We start from the raw sequence: 14,460 nt of genomic DNA on the forward strand, positions 1-14,460 counted from the left end.
GGTACCCCTAGAGTCTTATCTTTGTAACATTTGATCCAATGCCTAGAACCTCAGATTTTGAAAAAGTCAGGAAAATATAAATTGATGAGAAATTATATCCACCGGTCTCCTGAAAAAGTAATTTTAGCACTGTGGTCAGGCTGCAACCCTGACCCCCAAAGCCACTGTCCTGGCCCCAGCGCCCTTCCAGCTGGGCCGGGGGCTCACAGAGGCACCTCTACTCGGCAAGCAGCCTGCCCATGCGCACCTGCCCCACAAGCCCACCCACCGGGTTCCCAGGGACCGTACGGGAGGAGGCAATGCTGAACCCAACACAGTGGAAGGCGGCATTGGCGTCGGGAGGAAGCCACTCCACCATCCCAGAGCTGATGGTGCTGCGCAGCCAGGACAACCTCGCCCCACCCCTGGCACCTACCAGCTCCCAGGTCTGCCTGAGCCCCAGCTGACATGTGCTTCCAGGCCCTTTATCAGCCCAAATCTCGGTCACTCGGTGCTACTGGACAGTGTCTTTATTCCCATCTCACGGATACATCAGGTGTGGACGTGGCCTCAGGCTGGCCTAACAGGTGGAAGGGCCAAATGGCTAACGAAGGATGGAAGGGGGAGGACGGGCTGGAGGCTCGGGATGGGGGCAGGGGCCTGAGCACGAAGAGCACTGCAGCAGGGGTGCCATCAGCCAGCTACGGATGGGACGGATTGGCTTCAAGTCTCAGCTGGTCCACTGGGGGCAGCCTGGCTCTCGCGTGGCTGGCCTCGTCTCAGCATATGCTGGTACGGCACTTCAGGGCCTTTGTAGGGTGGGGAGGCTCCGGTGAACCTCGGGGGCAGGGTGGGCGGGGAGATCGTGCCTTTGGTTGGGGACCTGAGTTCCTGGCTTTCCCGGCCGGTTGCTCCATTCAGGGATGTGCTGAAGAGCCATGTCTAGTAGTCGGAGGCCAGGCCAGGAGACCCGCCAGGACGACCCATGGAAGGGTCGTCACGGCCGGCTCCACCTGCCACTTGCCTGGAGCTTAGCTGGGGGAGGGGGCCCACACCCAGCTGAAGCCAAGTCCTGGCTCTGCAGCCAGCGGGGCCCTTCAGGGACCTGCTGCCGACCAGTGCTGCGCAAACCCTGGGCCCGGGCCTCTGTTGGGGTGGGCTCCCCAGGGGAAGGACCCTCAGCTCCTCAGCCAGAGAAAGAGTGGCCAGCTGTGTTTTCTTCTCAGAGGCTGGCGGGGTCGGGGCCCAGCTCCCCGTGGGTGGCCCCACCCCATGGCAGGTCAACCCAGGGGCAAGACCCCTGCTGGCTTCACTGAGGAGCCAGTCTCCACGTCCCCCACCCCGTGAGCTGGCTGCAGTTATGTAGCTGTTGGAAAGGCTACCGATGCCCCAGCAGCTGCCCTGCTCCTGCCCCGCAGCCGCCAGCAGTGCTCACGCTCAGGCCCCACAACCCCGAGTCACCCATGATGGTGGGCCACCGCCTGTGAGCCCCTCCAGTCCTGTCCCTTCCCACTTCCTCATGTGGAGCTCGGGATGGGGGCAGGCAAGAAGCCCCTGCATGGTGGGAGGGCTGCAGTCCTCGGGAAGGGGCGGGGAGGAGGGGCCGGGGCAGCCCACGTCCAGGGCCTTTCCCTACTTCTTGCTGAGCTCCCTGGCCCGGCACGTGGCAGCCTCCACGGCGCTCATGGTGGCTGCCCGCAGCCCCCCCTGCTCCAGGGCGTGGAGCCCATAGATGGTGGTGCCGCCCGGCGTGCACACGTCTGTCCGCAGCTGAGCCGGGTGCTGTTCCTTCTGCTGCAACATCTTGGCTGTCCCCTGGGGAGAGGGGCACCAGGGGTGACTGCAGGGACCCGGGCAGCTCCCTCTCCAGCTCAGCCCCACTGTGTAGCCTGCTTCATCATGTGTCCACTGCCCCCATCCCAGATCTTGATGCGGGCTTCCTGGGCCTGCTGTCTCCCTTCCCGCTGCTCCCGGGAGACATGCCAGCCCGTCCCTTTACACACGACCCCGCTGGGGCTGCCCTCACTCACCAGCAGGGTCTGAGCAACAATGCGGTGGGCCAGGCCACTGGGCATGCCCATCTTGATGGCACCTTCGGCCAGGGCTTCGGAGAAGGTACACACCTGTCCCAGTGGGGGGTAGGACCGTCAGAGCCAGCACTCCCCTGGACAAAGCACCCAGTCTGCAGAATGCCTGGAACCCCGAGGAACCCGGCCCAGAGCACTGGCCACCAGTGCAGGAACGACGGCGGAGGCTCGAGCCCCGGGGTCTGCCTGGAGCATCCCAGGAAGGCAGTGATGTAGCAGAGAGGAGAGCTCACAGGCAGCCCGGGAGCCGAGTCCTCGAATCCCAAAGGCCAGAGTCCTTGAAGAGACTTGGAAAGTCTCCGCTTCGCCAAGGGCTGGCCTGGGGGGTAGCAGATGAGATAACACTCACAAAGGCCACACCGCTGCCACTGAGGCCGGTGTGGATGTCCATGTGGGCCTCAGGCACCTCCTCGCACTGCCCGCAGGCCTCCAGCAGGGTCTGCAAAAGCTTGGCCTCGCTGCTTCCAGCGTGGCGGCCCCGCGCCATCACCACACTCCCCTCCTGAACCAAGCAGGGCAGGTTGGGTGAGACTCGTAGCACCCGTGTGGTCGGCGGCAGCAGCTGGTCAGAGAGAAGCGGGGGTCAGGGGACATGTGCAAGCGGCGCCCCCAGGCAGGCCCAGGCCTCAGCCAGCTGCGGGCTCCCTCCCCTGTGTCCTGGGTATGGTGCCAGCAGGATAGGGAAGCCCAGCCCCCTGGGCCACTGGCCACCTCTCCAGGTTGTCCGGGAGGCCATCACATGCTTCACCCATCTCACCTTCCTCAAGGGCACCAGTGTGGGATGGCAAGGGGTGGGAAACAGAGTCTGGCCAGCAGAACGGACTCTGGGCTCAGAGCCTCAGCTCCCACACAACCCCACAGGCCACTCACCTCCTCCAGGGTGCTCAGAGACACTCCAGCAGCCACAGACACCAAGATGTGCTCAGTGGTTACCACAGAGGCCACCTCTGCCAGGACAGCTGGCAGGACATAGGGCTTGGTAGCAAAGAAGACCAGCAAGCAGCTCTGCAGAACCTCCTGGTTGGAGTGGGTGGTCTGGCAGCCCAGAGCCTGCAATGGTGACAGTGGGATCAGGGCTGGGGTAAGTGGGACGGCCTCCCAGACTGTGGCACTTCCCGCGGGAGGCCACCCTGCAGCCCCAGGGGTCCCCGTGGGTCTCTCCCATTGCGAATGCCTGCACCACCCCCACTCCCACTGCCTAAGACTCACCCAGACCATCCGTCTGGCTCAGGACCCCTGACCCCTGACGTCAGCACTTCCTCATGCCCTCTGACCCCAGTTAGTGCCCACAACCGTCTCTGCCCAACCCAATGCATGGGTACACGTGTGTGTATGTACATGCACATGCACACATACCCCCTTTACTCTGCACATGCACACATACCCCCTTTACTCTGTCCTAGCATCCCCCACAACCTCGACTTTCCTTCTGGTCTTTGACCTGACCTCCTCTTCCCCAGCCCAGCCAGTCTCAAAAGTTTACCTAAACAAGCAGCACTAAAATAATAATAATAATATTAATTAATTAATTAATTAACAAGCAGCACTTCCCTGGACCCAAGAACTGTCTCAGGAGCCAAGAGCCTCCATGAACCCCCCAGGACAGCCTCAATGCAGAAGAGCTGAGGCCCAGCCCACCTGGAAGTGGCAGAGGTTCCTGTCACTCGGTGCACTGGCCACTATGTGCTGAGCTTCTACTTTTCCTGGAGAGAAAGGCAAAAGCAGAAGGGTCGGTGAGGATGTGGAGTGGAAGGAAAGAAGAGCAGGAACCAGCCTGGCTGCCCCTTACTGGCTTCTGCTCAGCCATGCCCAGGCCATCCTGGCCCCAGCTGGCCTGACGCTCTGTAAGAACCCAAGTGATTGGCAGGGGTGCTGCGTGCAGCCGGGACCAGGCACTCCGCTCCATTCTCTGCTGCTGCCGAGTCCAGAGGCTCTGCTAGACACAGGGGCCCAGAGCTTGCCTAGTCTCATGAGGACTCCATCTCAGGGGCCTGTGCCTCTGGGGACAGGAAGGCGGGGACAGAGCCGGGGCAGGGTGGGGAGGGAGGCCCAGTAGGTGCTGAGCTTCCCTGGGAGTGGGGTGTGTGTCTGTGTTGGGATGTCCAAGCAGGGGCTAAATCCCCATTTGGTAGAAATTATCTGCATTTGTGGGGTGCAGGGCTGGGGAGATTACACTTCTGTAAGGTCTACCAGGAAGGCAGAAGTGCGCCCCACAACCCGAACACCGAGCCAGTGAGTTGTGACAGCGACCACCTCCAGGTGTGCCTACGCGGAGTATGGTGAACCTGCACAGCCCTGGGAGGAAGGTGATACTGCAGAGTTGTACACCTAAAGCACCTGAGACTTGCCATAAACTATTTTCTGATGATTTTCACCCTTCTGGACCGTGACTGTGGAGGACGGCAGAAAGCCAGCCCAGAATCTACACATGACGGTTTCCAAATCCCCTGGAGTAAGACTAGGACGTGCCTCACCGTGAACCAACCGTTCTCCCCCAGGGAGGTCCTGGCCTCCAGGCCCCAGGGCACGTGTGCAACCTCGAGACAGTTCCGGCTGTCCTAACTGGGGGGTGCTACCAACATCAAGGGGGGACAGACCAGGAAGGTAGCTCAACACCCTACGGTGTGAAGGATGAAGAACCATCCCCCGCCCATGCCCATCAGGAGGTGGACCACGCCTGCAGCCCGCCAAGGGGTGCAGCTGCTGCACACATCACATCGGAAACAGAATCAGAGTCTCGAAGGTCAAACCACCCGAGGCCGGAAGGAAACCAGAAGTTGGTGGGAGATCCCCGGGGGCAAAGGTAGCACCGTCCAAGAACAATACTACTGGGACCAAAGACCCAGCTTCACACTTTCTAGTTGCCATGTTAAAAGCAAGTAAGAAAAAAAAGGTAAAGTTAATTGTAATATATTTTATTTAACCCCATGTAAACAAAATACAGAATATATCAGTTTTAATCAGCATTAAAAATTACTAAAATATGTTACGTTCTCGTAAATCTTCCAAACTCAAAATCTTATTCTACAAACTCGCAGCACCCTAGGCTTGGACCACCCACGTCGCAAGCGCTGGCGGTGGGCACGCGGCTCACCGGGACAAGCAGCCCTGGCGCCCCACGCGCACCCTGCTGCCGTGCCCAGCGAAGGAGAGGTGGTCCTGCTGCGCCCTTACCACTCCCCGCGGAGGGCTCCCTGGTGACCCCCGCCCAGAGCCTCCGCTCCGGGACGTGAGCTCCGGGCAGGTGAGCTCCGAGCAGGTGAGCTCCGCGCAGGTGAGCTCTAGGAGGTGAGCCCCGGGCAGGTGAGCTCCGGGCAGGTGACCTCCGGGCAGGTGAGCTCCCGGCAGGTGAGCTCCGGGCAAGTGAGCTCCCGGCAGGTGAGCTCCGGACAGGTGAGCCCTTCCCGCGTACACCCGGCCGGCGTGGGACGCCCGCTGGCTCCCAGGCCCGGGGACCCACGCGCCCCACGCCCGCGGCGCCCCACCTGCTCGGATGAAGCCCTGCGCGATGGCCTCGGCCATACGTCCCGCGCCCACAAAGCCCACGCGGAGCGGACCCGGACCAAGCGCCGCCGCCGCCGCCATGTCTTCACCGCGGCCTGACCTGGCCCCGCCCATGTCGCCGCAGCGCCCCCCCGCCCGTCGATTGGCTGCCGGGACCTCACGCCCCGCCCACTCCCTTCCGGGCTCCGCGGCGAGCCCCTACCCCGGCCGCTTATTGGTCCGAGCGGGCGCGGTGCCGCAGGCTGGGGGCGGGGCGCCGCGAGGAAGTGGGCGTGGCCTGGCGCTCCGCGGAAGGCGCGGCCCCGGGCGGAGGGCGGGAGCGGCGGTGGAGGGGTCGGGCCGCGTGGAGCCGGGCGGACCCTGCTTTCCCAGGGGCAGCTTGAGAGGCTCCGTTCAACGAAGGGCCGGAAAGGGTGGGGGGCCCTGTGCGTCCGGGCGGTCCGCGCCCTGGAGCACGCCCGGTGGGGTCCCCGCGGGGACGCGGCGGAGTCCCGGAAAGCCCCGGCGGCCGGCCGCTGCGCAGCTGAGCTCCCGGGGAAGGAGCATCCGCCCCGATTCCGGTGAAAGACCCGGGCACGCAAGGCCGGCGCCTGGGGAGCTGGGGAGTGAGTGCAGCCCGCCGGCCTGGGCCGGGTTCTCCGGCGGGAACCGCGCCCTCGGGGCGCCCTGGGCCCTGGAGCCTGATGGCGGGGGCAGCTGCGGAGCGAGGGCCGCGGGGCCGGGCGGGCTGGCGAGCTGCAGCGGCTCCAGGCCCTGAAACGTGTGAGCCGGCCTGTCGCTTCTCTGCACCCGAAGTTCTTCAGCCAGCCTGGATCCTGCGAGAAGGCAGGAGGGGCCTTCCTGAGGCCTGGGTCCCCAGCGGAGACCTTGTTGGTGCTGGGGTGGGGGCGCTGATGGAGTGCTCGGCCGCGCAGGAGCCCGTTTGAAACTGACCAGAGGGTAGGGTAGGGGTGGGAGGACTTGTGATTTTCTTTTTTTAAGATTTTTTTTTTATTTATTCAGAGAGAGAGGCAGAGACACAGGCAGAGGGAGAAGCAGGCTCCATGCCCGGAGCCCGACTTGGGACTCAATCCCGAGTCTCCTGGATCACACCCTGGGCTGCAGGCGGAGCTAAACCGCTATGCCACGGGGGCTGCCTGTACTTGTAATTTTTAATTGACACGGGAACAATGAGGCTTGAAGATCTAACATTGCAGGGTATTCTTTATGATTGCATCTGAAAATGTTTTGTTATTCTGGAGACGCCTGGGTGGCTCAGCAGTTGAGTGTCTGCCTTTGGCCCAGGGTGTGACCCCGAGGGTCCTGGGATCGAGTCCCGCATCCGGCTCCCTGCAGGGAGCCTGTTTCTCCCTCTGCCTGTGTCTCTGCCTCTCTCTATCTGCCTCTCATGAACAAATAAAATCTTTTAAAAAATATTTTGTTATTCTAAACTCTACTTTGACACATTCTTAGCTCTTCAACAATCAAATCTCATTCATTCAACACTACCCTGGTGGTGGGTCAGCCCGCTGTGGGCAGGGGATAAAGGCCATACAGCAGCAGACTATAGGCAGCTGAGCCCGCACTTGGGGGACCTGCATTCTGGCTGGGGACACAGCCCCCTGCAATGAACACACACTGCAGGACACATGGCCAGTTTCTGTCCTGCCAGGTGTGTCCGGGCCTCTCCGCCACACTGGGCCTCCCTCTGAATATTCTCACGTGGCTGACTCAAGCTCCAGCTCAGGCACCACCCCCTTCCCGGAACCCCACAGGAGCAGAGCCTCCACTCCCCGGGGCTGGAGACCAGGGAACACAGGGCGGCTGACCAGGTCCAACAGCTCCGCATCCAGGGCCAGGAAGAGGCTCCCGGGCATCCCCAGGCAAGCACACAGGACTCCACGGCAGGGTAGGCACTCCAAGAAACCAACATTTCGCTCCAGGCCTCAAAGGTGGGGAGGCACTGACCAGGGAGCCCCAGGGCATAAACACTGCAGCTTGCTGGAGAAAGAGGGTGGAGACAAGTGCCGAGAGGCCAGCCGGGCACAGGGACGGGTGGGGGTGGGAAGCGTGTGCCTGGCATACTGCCTGAGAGGAGAGAGTTCACACAACGGGCACATCTGGGGTCAGAAAAAAGCTGAGAGCCACCATCATGAGGATGACAGAGGGCGACCAGGAGGCAGGGGACCTGAGAGGAAGCGGCCCCAAGGGTGGGCCTGGAGCCTGGGAAGGTGTCTGAGGGCTTTGGAGTTGGTTGCTCCTCGATGCACACACCCCCCAGCACTGACCGGCTGCACCGGGGACCTGGCTGGATTCCTGCTGAGAATGTGAAAGTCTGTGCTGTGCACCCCTTCCCAGCAGGCCCTCCTCTGTGACACCTGTTACCGCCCAGGCGAGAGGGCAGGCCAGGCCCACAAGCTGCCACCTGAGGGCTAGGGAGATGAGGGGCCCAGTACAGCTCTCTCCTGGGGTCCTGCTCACCACCCTCCCGAGATCCATCCACATGCCTACTCAGCCGGTCCAAATCCAGAACCAGCTTTGTCCCTCAAAGGCCTGGTGCTGACAGGTAGGCCCAGGGAGCTCAGGTCACCAGGCCTGCATGGGACCTCATGTGAAAAGGCTAAGTTGTGGCCGCAGCGGAAGCTGAGACTGCTCCAGGTACCCTGCCCCGCACCCCCACCAGCTGACTGTCCACCGCCTCTACCTGGCAGCCTGTCTGCCTCTCGCCCGCACACCTGCTTTGCCAGCTGCAGCTGCCCTTCTCCTCCAGGGCCAGCCCACCACCCTCGCCCAGCAGCTCTGCAGGGCTGAGCAGTCAGCAGGTGAATGGTGGGTCCTGGGGCTAACCAGGCTCAGGGGGGACAGTGCCTGTGTGTGTGTTGCGGGACAGGGGGGCACAGAGCTGCTGGGGCCACGCCTGGGAAAGTGGACTTTATTAGATCCCAAGGAATGGGAGAACAGGATCAGGAGGGGCCACGCTCAGGACCCCGGGACTGGTTTGGGGAGCAAGGTGCTGGGCCTGGCCAGGCCTTGGTTTCCCTGAGGACAGACATGAACGGTGGGCCCAGTGCACAGATGCCCAGAGCCGCCCTGGCCAAGGAGTAGAACATGGGCCCAAGTTGCCAGGCAGTGCCCTCCACTCCCGCAGAGTCTGAGGGTGCTGCTTCTGGGGCTTCGGGAAGCCTGCCTCACTTCCGGGCCTGTTCGTAGTTGTGGGTGAACCAGGCACAGGTCTCCTTCACAGCTGCAGAGGTAGGCAGGTAACAGGTGGTGGCAGGTGAGGGCTGAGGCTGCCCTGATCTCCCCTGGGGGAGAAGGGGAGGGCAGGGGCCCCAGCGACACCCGCAATCACCTCTTCTGTGTCCTGCCTCCCCGGTAAGGGTTTGGACACCAAACCTACAGGGCGTCCCCAGCTCCAGTAGGGAAAGCAAGGCCAGTCCAAAGCCAAGGAGGGGCTGGGAGGTCCTGAGGGACGGGGTGGGAGAGCCATGGGAGGACAGGGGGCTCACCCTGCTTGAAGGGTGTGAACCGGAAGTCAGGCAGGTAGGTCCGAAGCTTGCCGTTACTGGCCGTTTTCTTAAACTGTCCATCTGACTTGGTGGTATCAAACTAGGTGCCCAGTCAAGGCCACAGCAGGAGGGGTACCCCGCCCCACCCCAGCCTGCCCTCGAACTTCCGCTGCCTTTCCCTGGGGCGCCATGGGGTCAGAGCACCATCCCTCTCCAGTTACCAGGGAGAGACCCATTTGGGCATGTCAGACCCACAATGCCCCGCCCCAGAGCCAAAGGATACAGTGACCTCCCCATGGAAGTCCATGGCCTCCACCACGGCTTCGGCCGCCTCCTGGATAGAGACCTCATCCTCCTCGCCTACTGCAAGAAGCGGGGGACCAGCAGCCAGGTCAGGCCTCCCCCACCTGGCCTTGTCGTCATCCAGCCCCCACGATATTCTCTCCCAACCCTGGCTGCTCTCAGGACCCATCGGTTTTGCCCTGCTGCAGCGGCCGGGGAGCCACAGGGTGCCCACCTGACAGGATGATGGGCTCCACTTCATTGTACTCCCGTAGGACCCAGATGAAGAGCCGGGCCAGGTCCTAGAAGTCAAATAGGGTCAAAGGCCACAAGTTATGGCCACATGGGGCCACGTGCCACCCCTCCTACATGCCCTGCTCAGTGAGGGTGCAGCCTAGGCTTCACTGGGGCTGGAGGTTTCTCCCTTTGGGCAGCTCTTAGCCAGCTCAGCCCAACACCCTGCTCAGTGCTGCACCTGGCCACTGCCTATAGGGCCCCAGCGAGGACCAGTGATGGCTCCTCCAGGGGCTCAGCCTGGACCCCCGCTCCTTTACCAGGCTCCCTCACGCTATGGCCCTGCCACAGCCAGCATGGCAGGCCAGGAAACATTCGGGTGGAGAGCGAGGCACCATTCTGCACAAACCAGTGAGTAGATGAACTGCCTCCGTGGCTTTCCAGTGCCCCACACCGTCAGGGCAGAGCCGCTGCCTGCAGAATCAGCAAGGGGGTGGTGTCAGGACAGGCTGTGCCAGCCACCACCCCCTCCTCCCTGCTGAGGCCCTGGGGCCCCACCAAGCGGGCACTCACTCTTGGCCAGGTGCACCTTGTGGATGAGGCCGGGCAGCACGTGGCCATCCTCGATGTTGAAGTTGTCATGGGGCCCAAAGACGTTAGTGGGGATGACGGCAGTGAAAGTGCAGCCATGCTGCTGGAAGTAGGCCCTGCGGAATCATAGCGTCTCTTCAGGCCCTTGCCCTGGGACCACTGACCCACTGCACCCGCCCCGGCTTCGCCCGGATGGAAAAACCAGAGGCCCACAAAGAAGGGGGCATTCCCTCTGCCAGGTGAACCCACTGGGCTTCCTCCCTTTTCCTGTTGGGTCTCGGCTGGGGCGTGGGCGGAGGACCTGTTCTGCACGTCGATCATCCTCTTGGCGTAGGAGTAGCCAAAATTGCTGTTGTGCGGTGGCCCATTGTGGATCTAGGGGAACAGGAGGCCTTGGCTTTCCTGGCCCTGCCCTGCCAGGACCCACCAGCTCCTCCCCGGCCCCGCCCGACCCCGCCCAGCCCCACCCCTCACCATAGTCTCGTCGATGGGGTAGGTGGTCTTGTCCGGGAATATGCAGGTAGACAGGCAGGAAACCACCTTACGCACGCCCACCTCGAAGGCCGAGTGCAGGACGTTGTCGTTGATGTGCACATTTTTCCTCTGGCACGGGAGGGGAAGGGCGGGCAGGGCAGTTCAGGCCCCTCCAGGCAGGACCCCAGCCCTTACCTGCTCCTCCAAAGACTGAAGCAGGACATACTTGGCGCCTCCCACGAGGGCAGCACCTGAGCCAGTTTATCCTAACTGCTTCCTGGGACAAGGCGAAACCTCCCAGCACAGACCTTCCAGAAACCACGGCCCCCTCAAGCCTCTTACATCCTTAGAGGCAGTTGTCTTCCCCCCCTCCCCCTCCTCCTCCCTGGGGCTCTGGGAGGGGGGCTGGAGGAGAGGCCCACACCCCCTAGCTCAGAGCTGGACCTCACCCACACAGGTTGCTAAGGGCAGGTCCAATCGGGCCCTAGCAGGGATGGGGAGAAGGGGCCCTCCACTCCTCCACCCCGGAGGAGCCTACCCAGCACCTAGTAGCAGACAGGCCTTGGTCAGTCCCATCCCTCCTTTTCCCTGGACCCTGGGAGGACACTGGGCATTTGCACCGCTCTGAGCAGAGGGAGAGATGAGGACCAGGAGGCTTCTGGGAAGACTGCTACTGAGACAAGGAGAGCCCTGGGTGACAGGGGCCTTGGGCAGAATCTGATCTGAGCCTCTGCCATCCCTGTGCCTGCTGCAAGGCTGAACGACACCAAGACCGGATGCCCAGAGATGGCGGGGCAGCCCTCAGGGGCACGGCCTGGCAGGAGGGGCCACAGGCAGAGCCCTGCTCTCCTGCCCCTTCCACCATACCCCATACCCCTAGGCCAGATGCCTCGGGCCCATAACCCAGCTCACGTTTCTGCACCCCAGAATGCGTGGTGAGCCTGGTTCAATGCAGCCAGACCAGAGAGATCTGGGGAGCAGGAAGGTCTCGAGGCCCAGAGGGTGCAGGGGATAGGAACCTACCCTACCTAGGTCAAACATCAAATACTGGTTTCTCCCAGCTCCCCCAACCCACCTCAGCTTTTCCTATTGGGCCAATGCCCCCAGGCCCTCCTCTAGGCCCATCTACCTACAAAGCGAGTGTGGATTATTAGGGGCTCCACAGGGACTGTCCCCACCAGGCTGTGCCAAGCCGGACCCTCAGGGACTTCCTGGGGTCAAAACATAAGCATAGGAAGCCGAGGAAGAAGTCCCCAGGGCTCCATGGGGCCCTCACTCACCCAGAAGTCCAGGTTGTACTTGATATTCCGGAACAGGCCCCCCACCATTGCAGCAAGGTGGATGACGTGTGTGGGCCGCACCTTTTCAAACAGGGCTCGGGTCTGTGCAGCGTCCCTGGGAGGAGCCAGGCTCTCAGAGGCCGCTGGAGGCCTGAGAGAAGGAACTAGCACCCTGGGGGTGGGGTATTGGTGGCGGTCTGATGGCAGGCAGAACTGCCAAAAAGGAAAGTGGCCAGTTCAGGCACTTGCTGTTACGAAGCCATGGGCTTCCAGGAAGAGATGTGAGGATGTTTGCCTAGAAGCAGAACTGCACACACCCAGGCCAGGGCAGCCGCCTGGCGGGGAGGACCCAGGCAGGAGGCTACTAGCCTCAGGGACAGGCCTGGCCTTGAGCTCTGCGTCTGGAGGGTTTGCTCCAGGGATGGGTCCACTCACGTGAGATCAGCGTCCTTGGAGGAGACGAACACCCAGTCCTCTCCAGGCAGCCCAGCTCCATCTGCTACCACCTTTTGGATGGCTCTGCCCACCAGTCCAGATCCGCCGGTCACTAGGATTCGTACTGACCCCCCAGGCTCACTCATGTTGGCTGCACCTGCGGGGACAAATGGTGGGAGGCAGACGGAACCCCACTCCCTGAAGATGCCCCTCCTTGGGGTCACTGCCCTTAGCACTAGGCGCCACAGCAACTGTCCAAGGCCTCGCTCAGGGTTCCCTGTGGCAAGTGGAACAGGATGAGACCTCCAGGGAGGAGAGAGAGCCTGCTGGGGGCCACAGAGACCCATCTGGGCTGAGGCTCCCCCTCCTGGTCCCATTGCCTAGGGAGCCCTCTGCCTGGGTCTGCACAGGGGCCAGGGGCTCCCACCCAGCCAAGGGAGCCTGGTGCCGGCTGGGCCCCACACTGGCCCAAGGAAGGGGGCAGTCAGCACACCTGGGGCTGACAGGTAGGGGAGGCTGACAGTCTTGGGGCTGGGGGCTCCTGGCCCCCGTCATGAGATTACTCCCAGCCAAAGCTCACGCTCCACAGGCCAGGAAGGGGCAGCGCCCAGGGGCCGGCCACCGCCAGCTGGTCCAGGGGAGCCTTCACCTGCCGAGCTCCTGCAGGGCAGGTGGCGCTTCCGGCTCGGAACTGCACAGGCCTCAGGGCGCCACCCCTCGCGGACCGCATCCCCGGGCTGAGGGTGTGCTGGGCCCCGCGGGCTGGCGCTGATCCGGGGGCAGGCCCCACGCCAGCAGCGGCGCTCCGGGCACCCACGCCGCTTCCCTGCCCACCCGGCCCTCCACGCCCTCGGAGCCCCACACCCCTCAGGACTCCCCGGCTGCCGCGGAACGGCCGGGGCCCGGGCTCCCCTGGGGACCCAAGGCGCCCCGCGCCGCCTCACCTGCGCCCTGCCCCACCTGCCCCACCTGCCCGTCGCCCGGGAGCGGCTTCCGGCAGGGGATGGACTCCCCAGCCGCGCGCGGGTGCCAGGTGGAGGGGGCGGAACCCGGAGGGCCCCGCGGGCCCGCCCTCGGCACTCTGGGAAATGCAGTCCTCGGGGGCGTCCCGGGCGCTGCTGGGAAGTGGAGTTCCCTGGAGCGCACAGCACCCTGGGAAATGTAGTTCTCGCGGCTCCGCCTCCGCCTCCGCCGGGCGGATCCCGCGGCCTCTGCGTAAGGTGCGGGGCGGAGACCTGGTTCTCTCGGCGGGGGACGGTGGGCGGTGGGCGGTGGGCGGTGGCAGAGGGGAGGCCGCGCGGCGCTGGGGCTAAGCAGCCTCAGGATGGGGGAGCGGCAGGAGAGCTGGGACCGAGGGGCTGGCCGCAGCCGGCGCCCCCCTCGGAGGGTGCTCCTGGCGCCCGGTGACAGCCCTGCCCTGTCCCTTGGTCGCCCCCTGGTGACCGGCCTGCCCTCTAAATAAACGCAACCGTGGTTTTTTTTTTTTGTTTTTTTTTTTATGATAGTCACACACACAGAGAGAGAGGCAGAGACACAGGCAGAGGGAGGAGCAGGCTCCATGCACCGGGAGCCCGACGTGGGATTCGATCCCGGGTCTCCAGGATCACGCCCCAGGCTGCAGGCAGCGCCAAAACTGCTGCGCCACCGGGGCTGCCTGACATTTGGGCTTTAAATTTTTTTTTTTTAATTTAAATTCAATTAGTTAACATGTAATGTATCATTAGTTTCAGAGGTAGAGGTCAGTGATTCATGAGCTGCACACAGCACCCAGTGCTCATCCCATCACGTGCCCTCCTTAGTGCCCGTCACCCTCTCACCCTGTCCCCCCATCCCCTCCAGAAACCCTCAGTTCCCCAGGATTCAGTGTCTCTTACGGTTTGTCTCCCTTTCTGACAGCGTCTTGTTTTATTTTTTCCTCCTTTCCCCCATGATGCCCTGTTTTGTTTCTTAATTTCCGCATATCAATGTGAGATCGTATGTAATTGTTTCCCTGATTGGCTTATTCTGCTTAACGTAATACCCTCTAGTTCCATCCACATCTTTGCAAATGGCTGAGATTTCATTCTTTGTAATAACTGAGTAATATTCTGTTGTATATATAGATCA

At 62.6% G+C, this 14,460-nt stretch overlaps 2 protein-coding genes across 5 annotated transcripts; both read right to left on the bottom strand.

The window, feature by feature from the left end:
• Positions 1-494: 494 nt before the first annotated feature.
• Positions 495-5,681, bottom strand: PYCR3 (pyrroline-5-carboxylate reductase 3). Its single transcript, XM_072774802.1, has 6 exons — positions 5,552-5,681; positions 3,705-3,769; positions 2,937-3,116; positions 2,416-2,628; positions 2,010-2,102; positions 495-1,794 (listed from the first exon to the last, which is right to left on the bottom strand). The coding sequence occupies exons 1-6, from the start codon at positions 5,649-5,651 to the stop codon at positions 1,612-1,614; spliced, it is 834 nt and encodes a 277-aa protein (XP_072630903.1). The 5' UTR covers positions 5,652-5,681; the 3' UTR covers positions 495-1,611.
• A 2,784-nt stretch (positions 5,682-8,465) lies between these two features.
• Positions 8,466-13,447, bottom strand: GFUS (GDP-L-fucose synthase). Of its 4 annotated transcripts, none has more exons than XM_072774805.1 (11): positions 13,299-13,447; positions 12,355-12,511; positions 11,920-12,034; positions 10,640-10,768; positions 10,467-10,540; positions 10,148-10,281; positions 9,984-10,048; positions 9,576-9,642; positions 9,342-9,421; positions 9,059-9,158; positions 8,466-8,793 (listed from the first exon to the last, which is right to left on the bottom strand). In XM_072774805.1, the coding sequence occupies exons 2-11, from the start codon at positions 12,498-12,500 to the stop codon at positions 8,738-8,740; spliced, it is 966 nt and encodes a 321-aa protein (XP_072630906.1). In that variant the 5' UTR covers positions 12,501-12,511; positions 13,299-13,447; the 3' UTR covers positions 8,466-8,737. The 4 variants fall into 4 exon arrangements, with proteins under 4 accessions (XP_072630906.1, XP_072630908.1, XP_072630909.1 ...); XM_072774807.1 differs by having other exon boundaries at positions 9,342-9,418; positions 13,299-13,440; XM_072774808.1 differs by having other exon boundaries at positions 9,342-9,418; positions 13,324-13,439.
• Between the last annotated feature and the right edge of the window lie 1,013 nt (positions 13,448-14,460).

The sequence above is a fragment of the Canis lupus genome, chromosome 14 (assembly GCF_048164855.1).
Source record: "Canis lupus baileyi chromosome 14, mCanLup2.hap1, whole genome shotgun sequence".
NCBI lineage: Eukaryota > Metazoa > Chordata > Mammalia > Carnivora > Canidae > Canis > Canis lupus.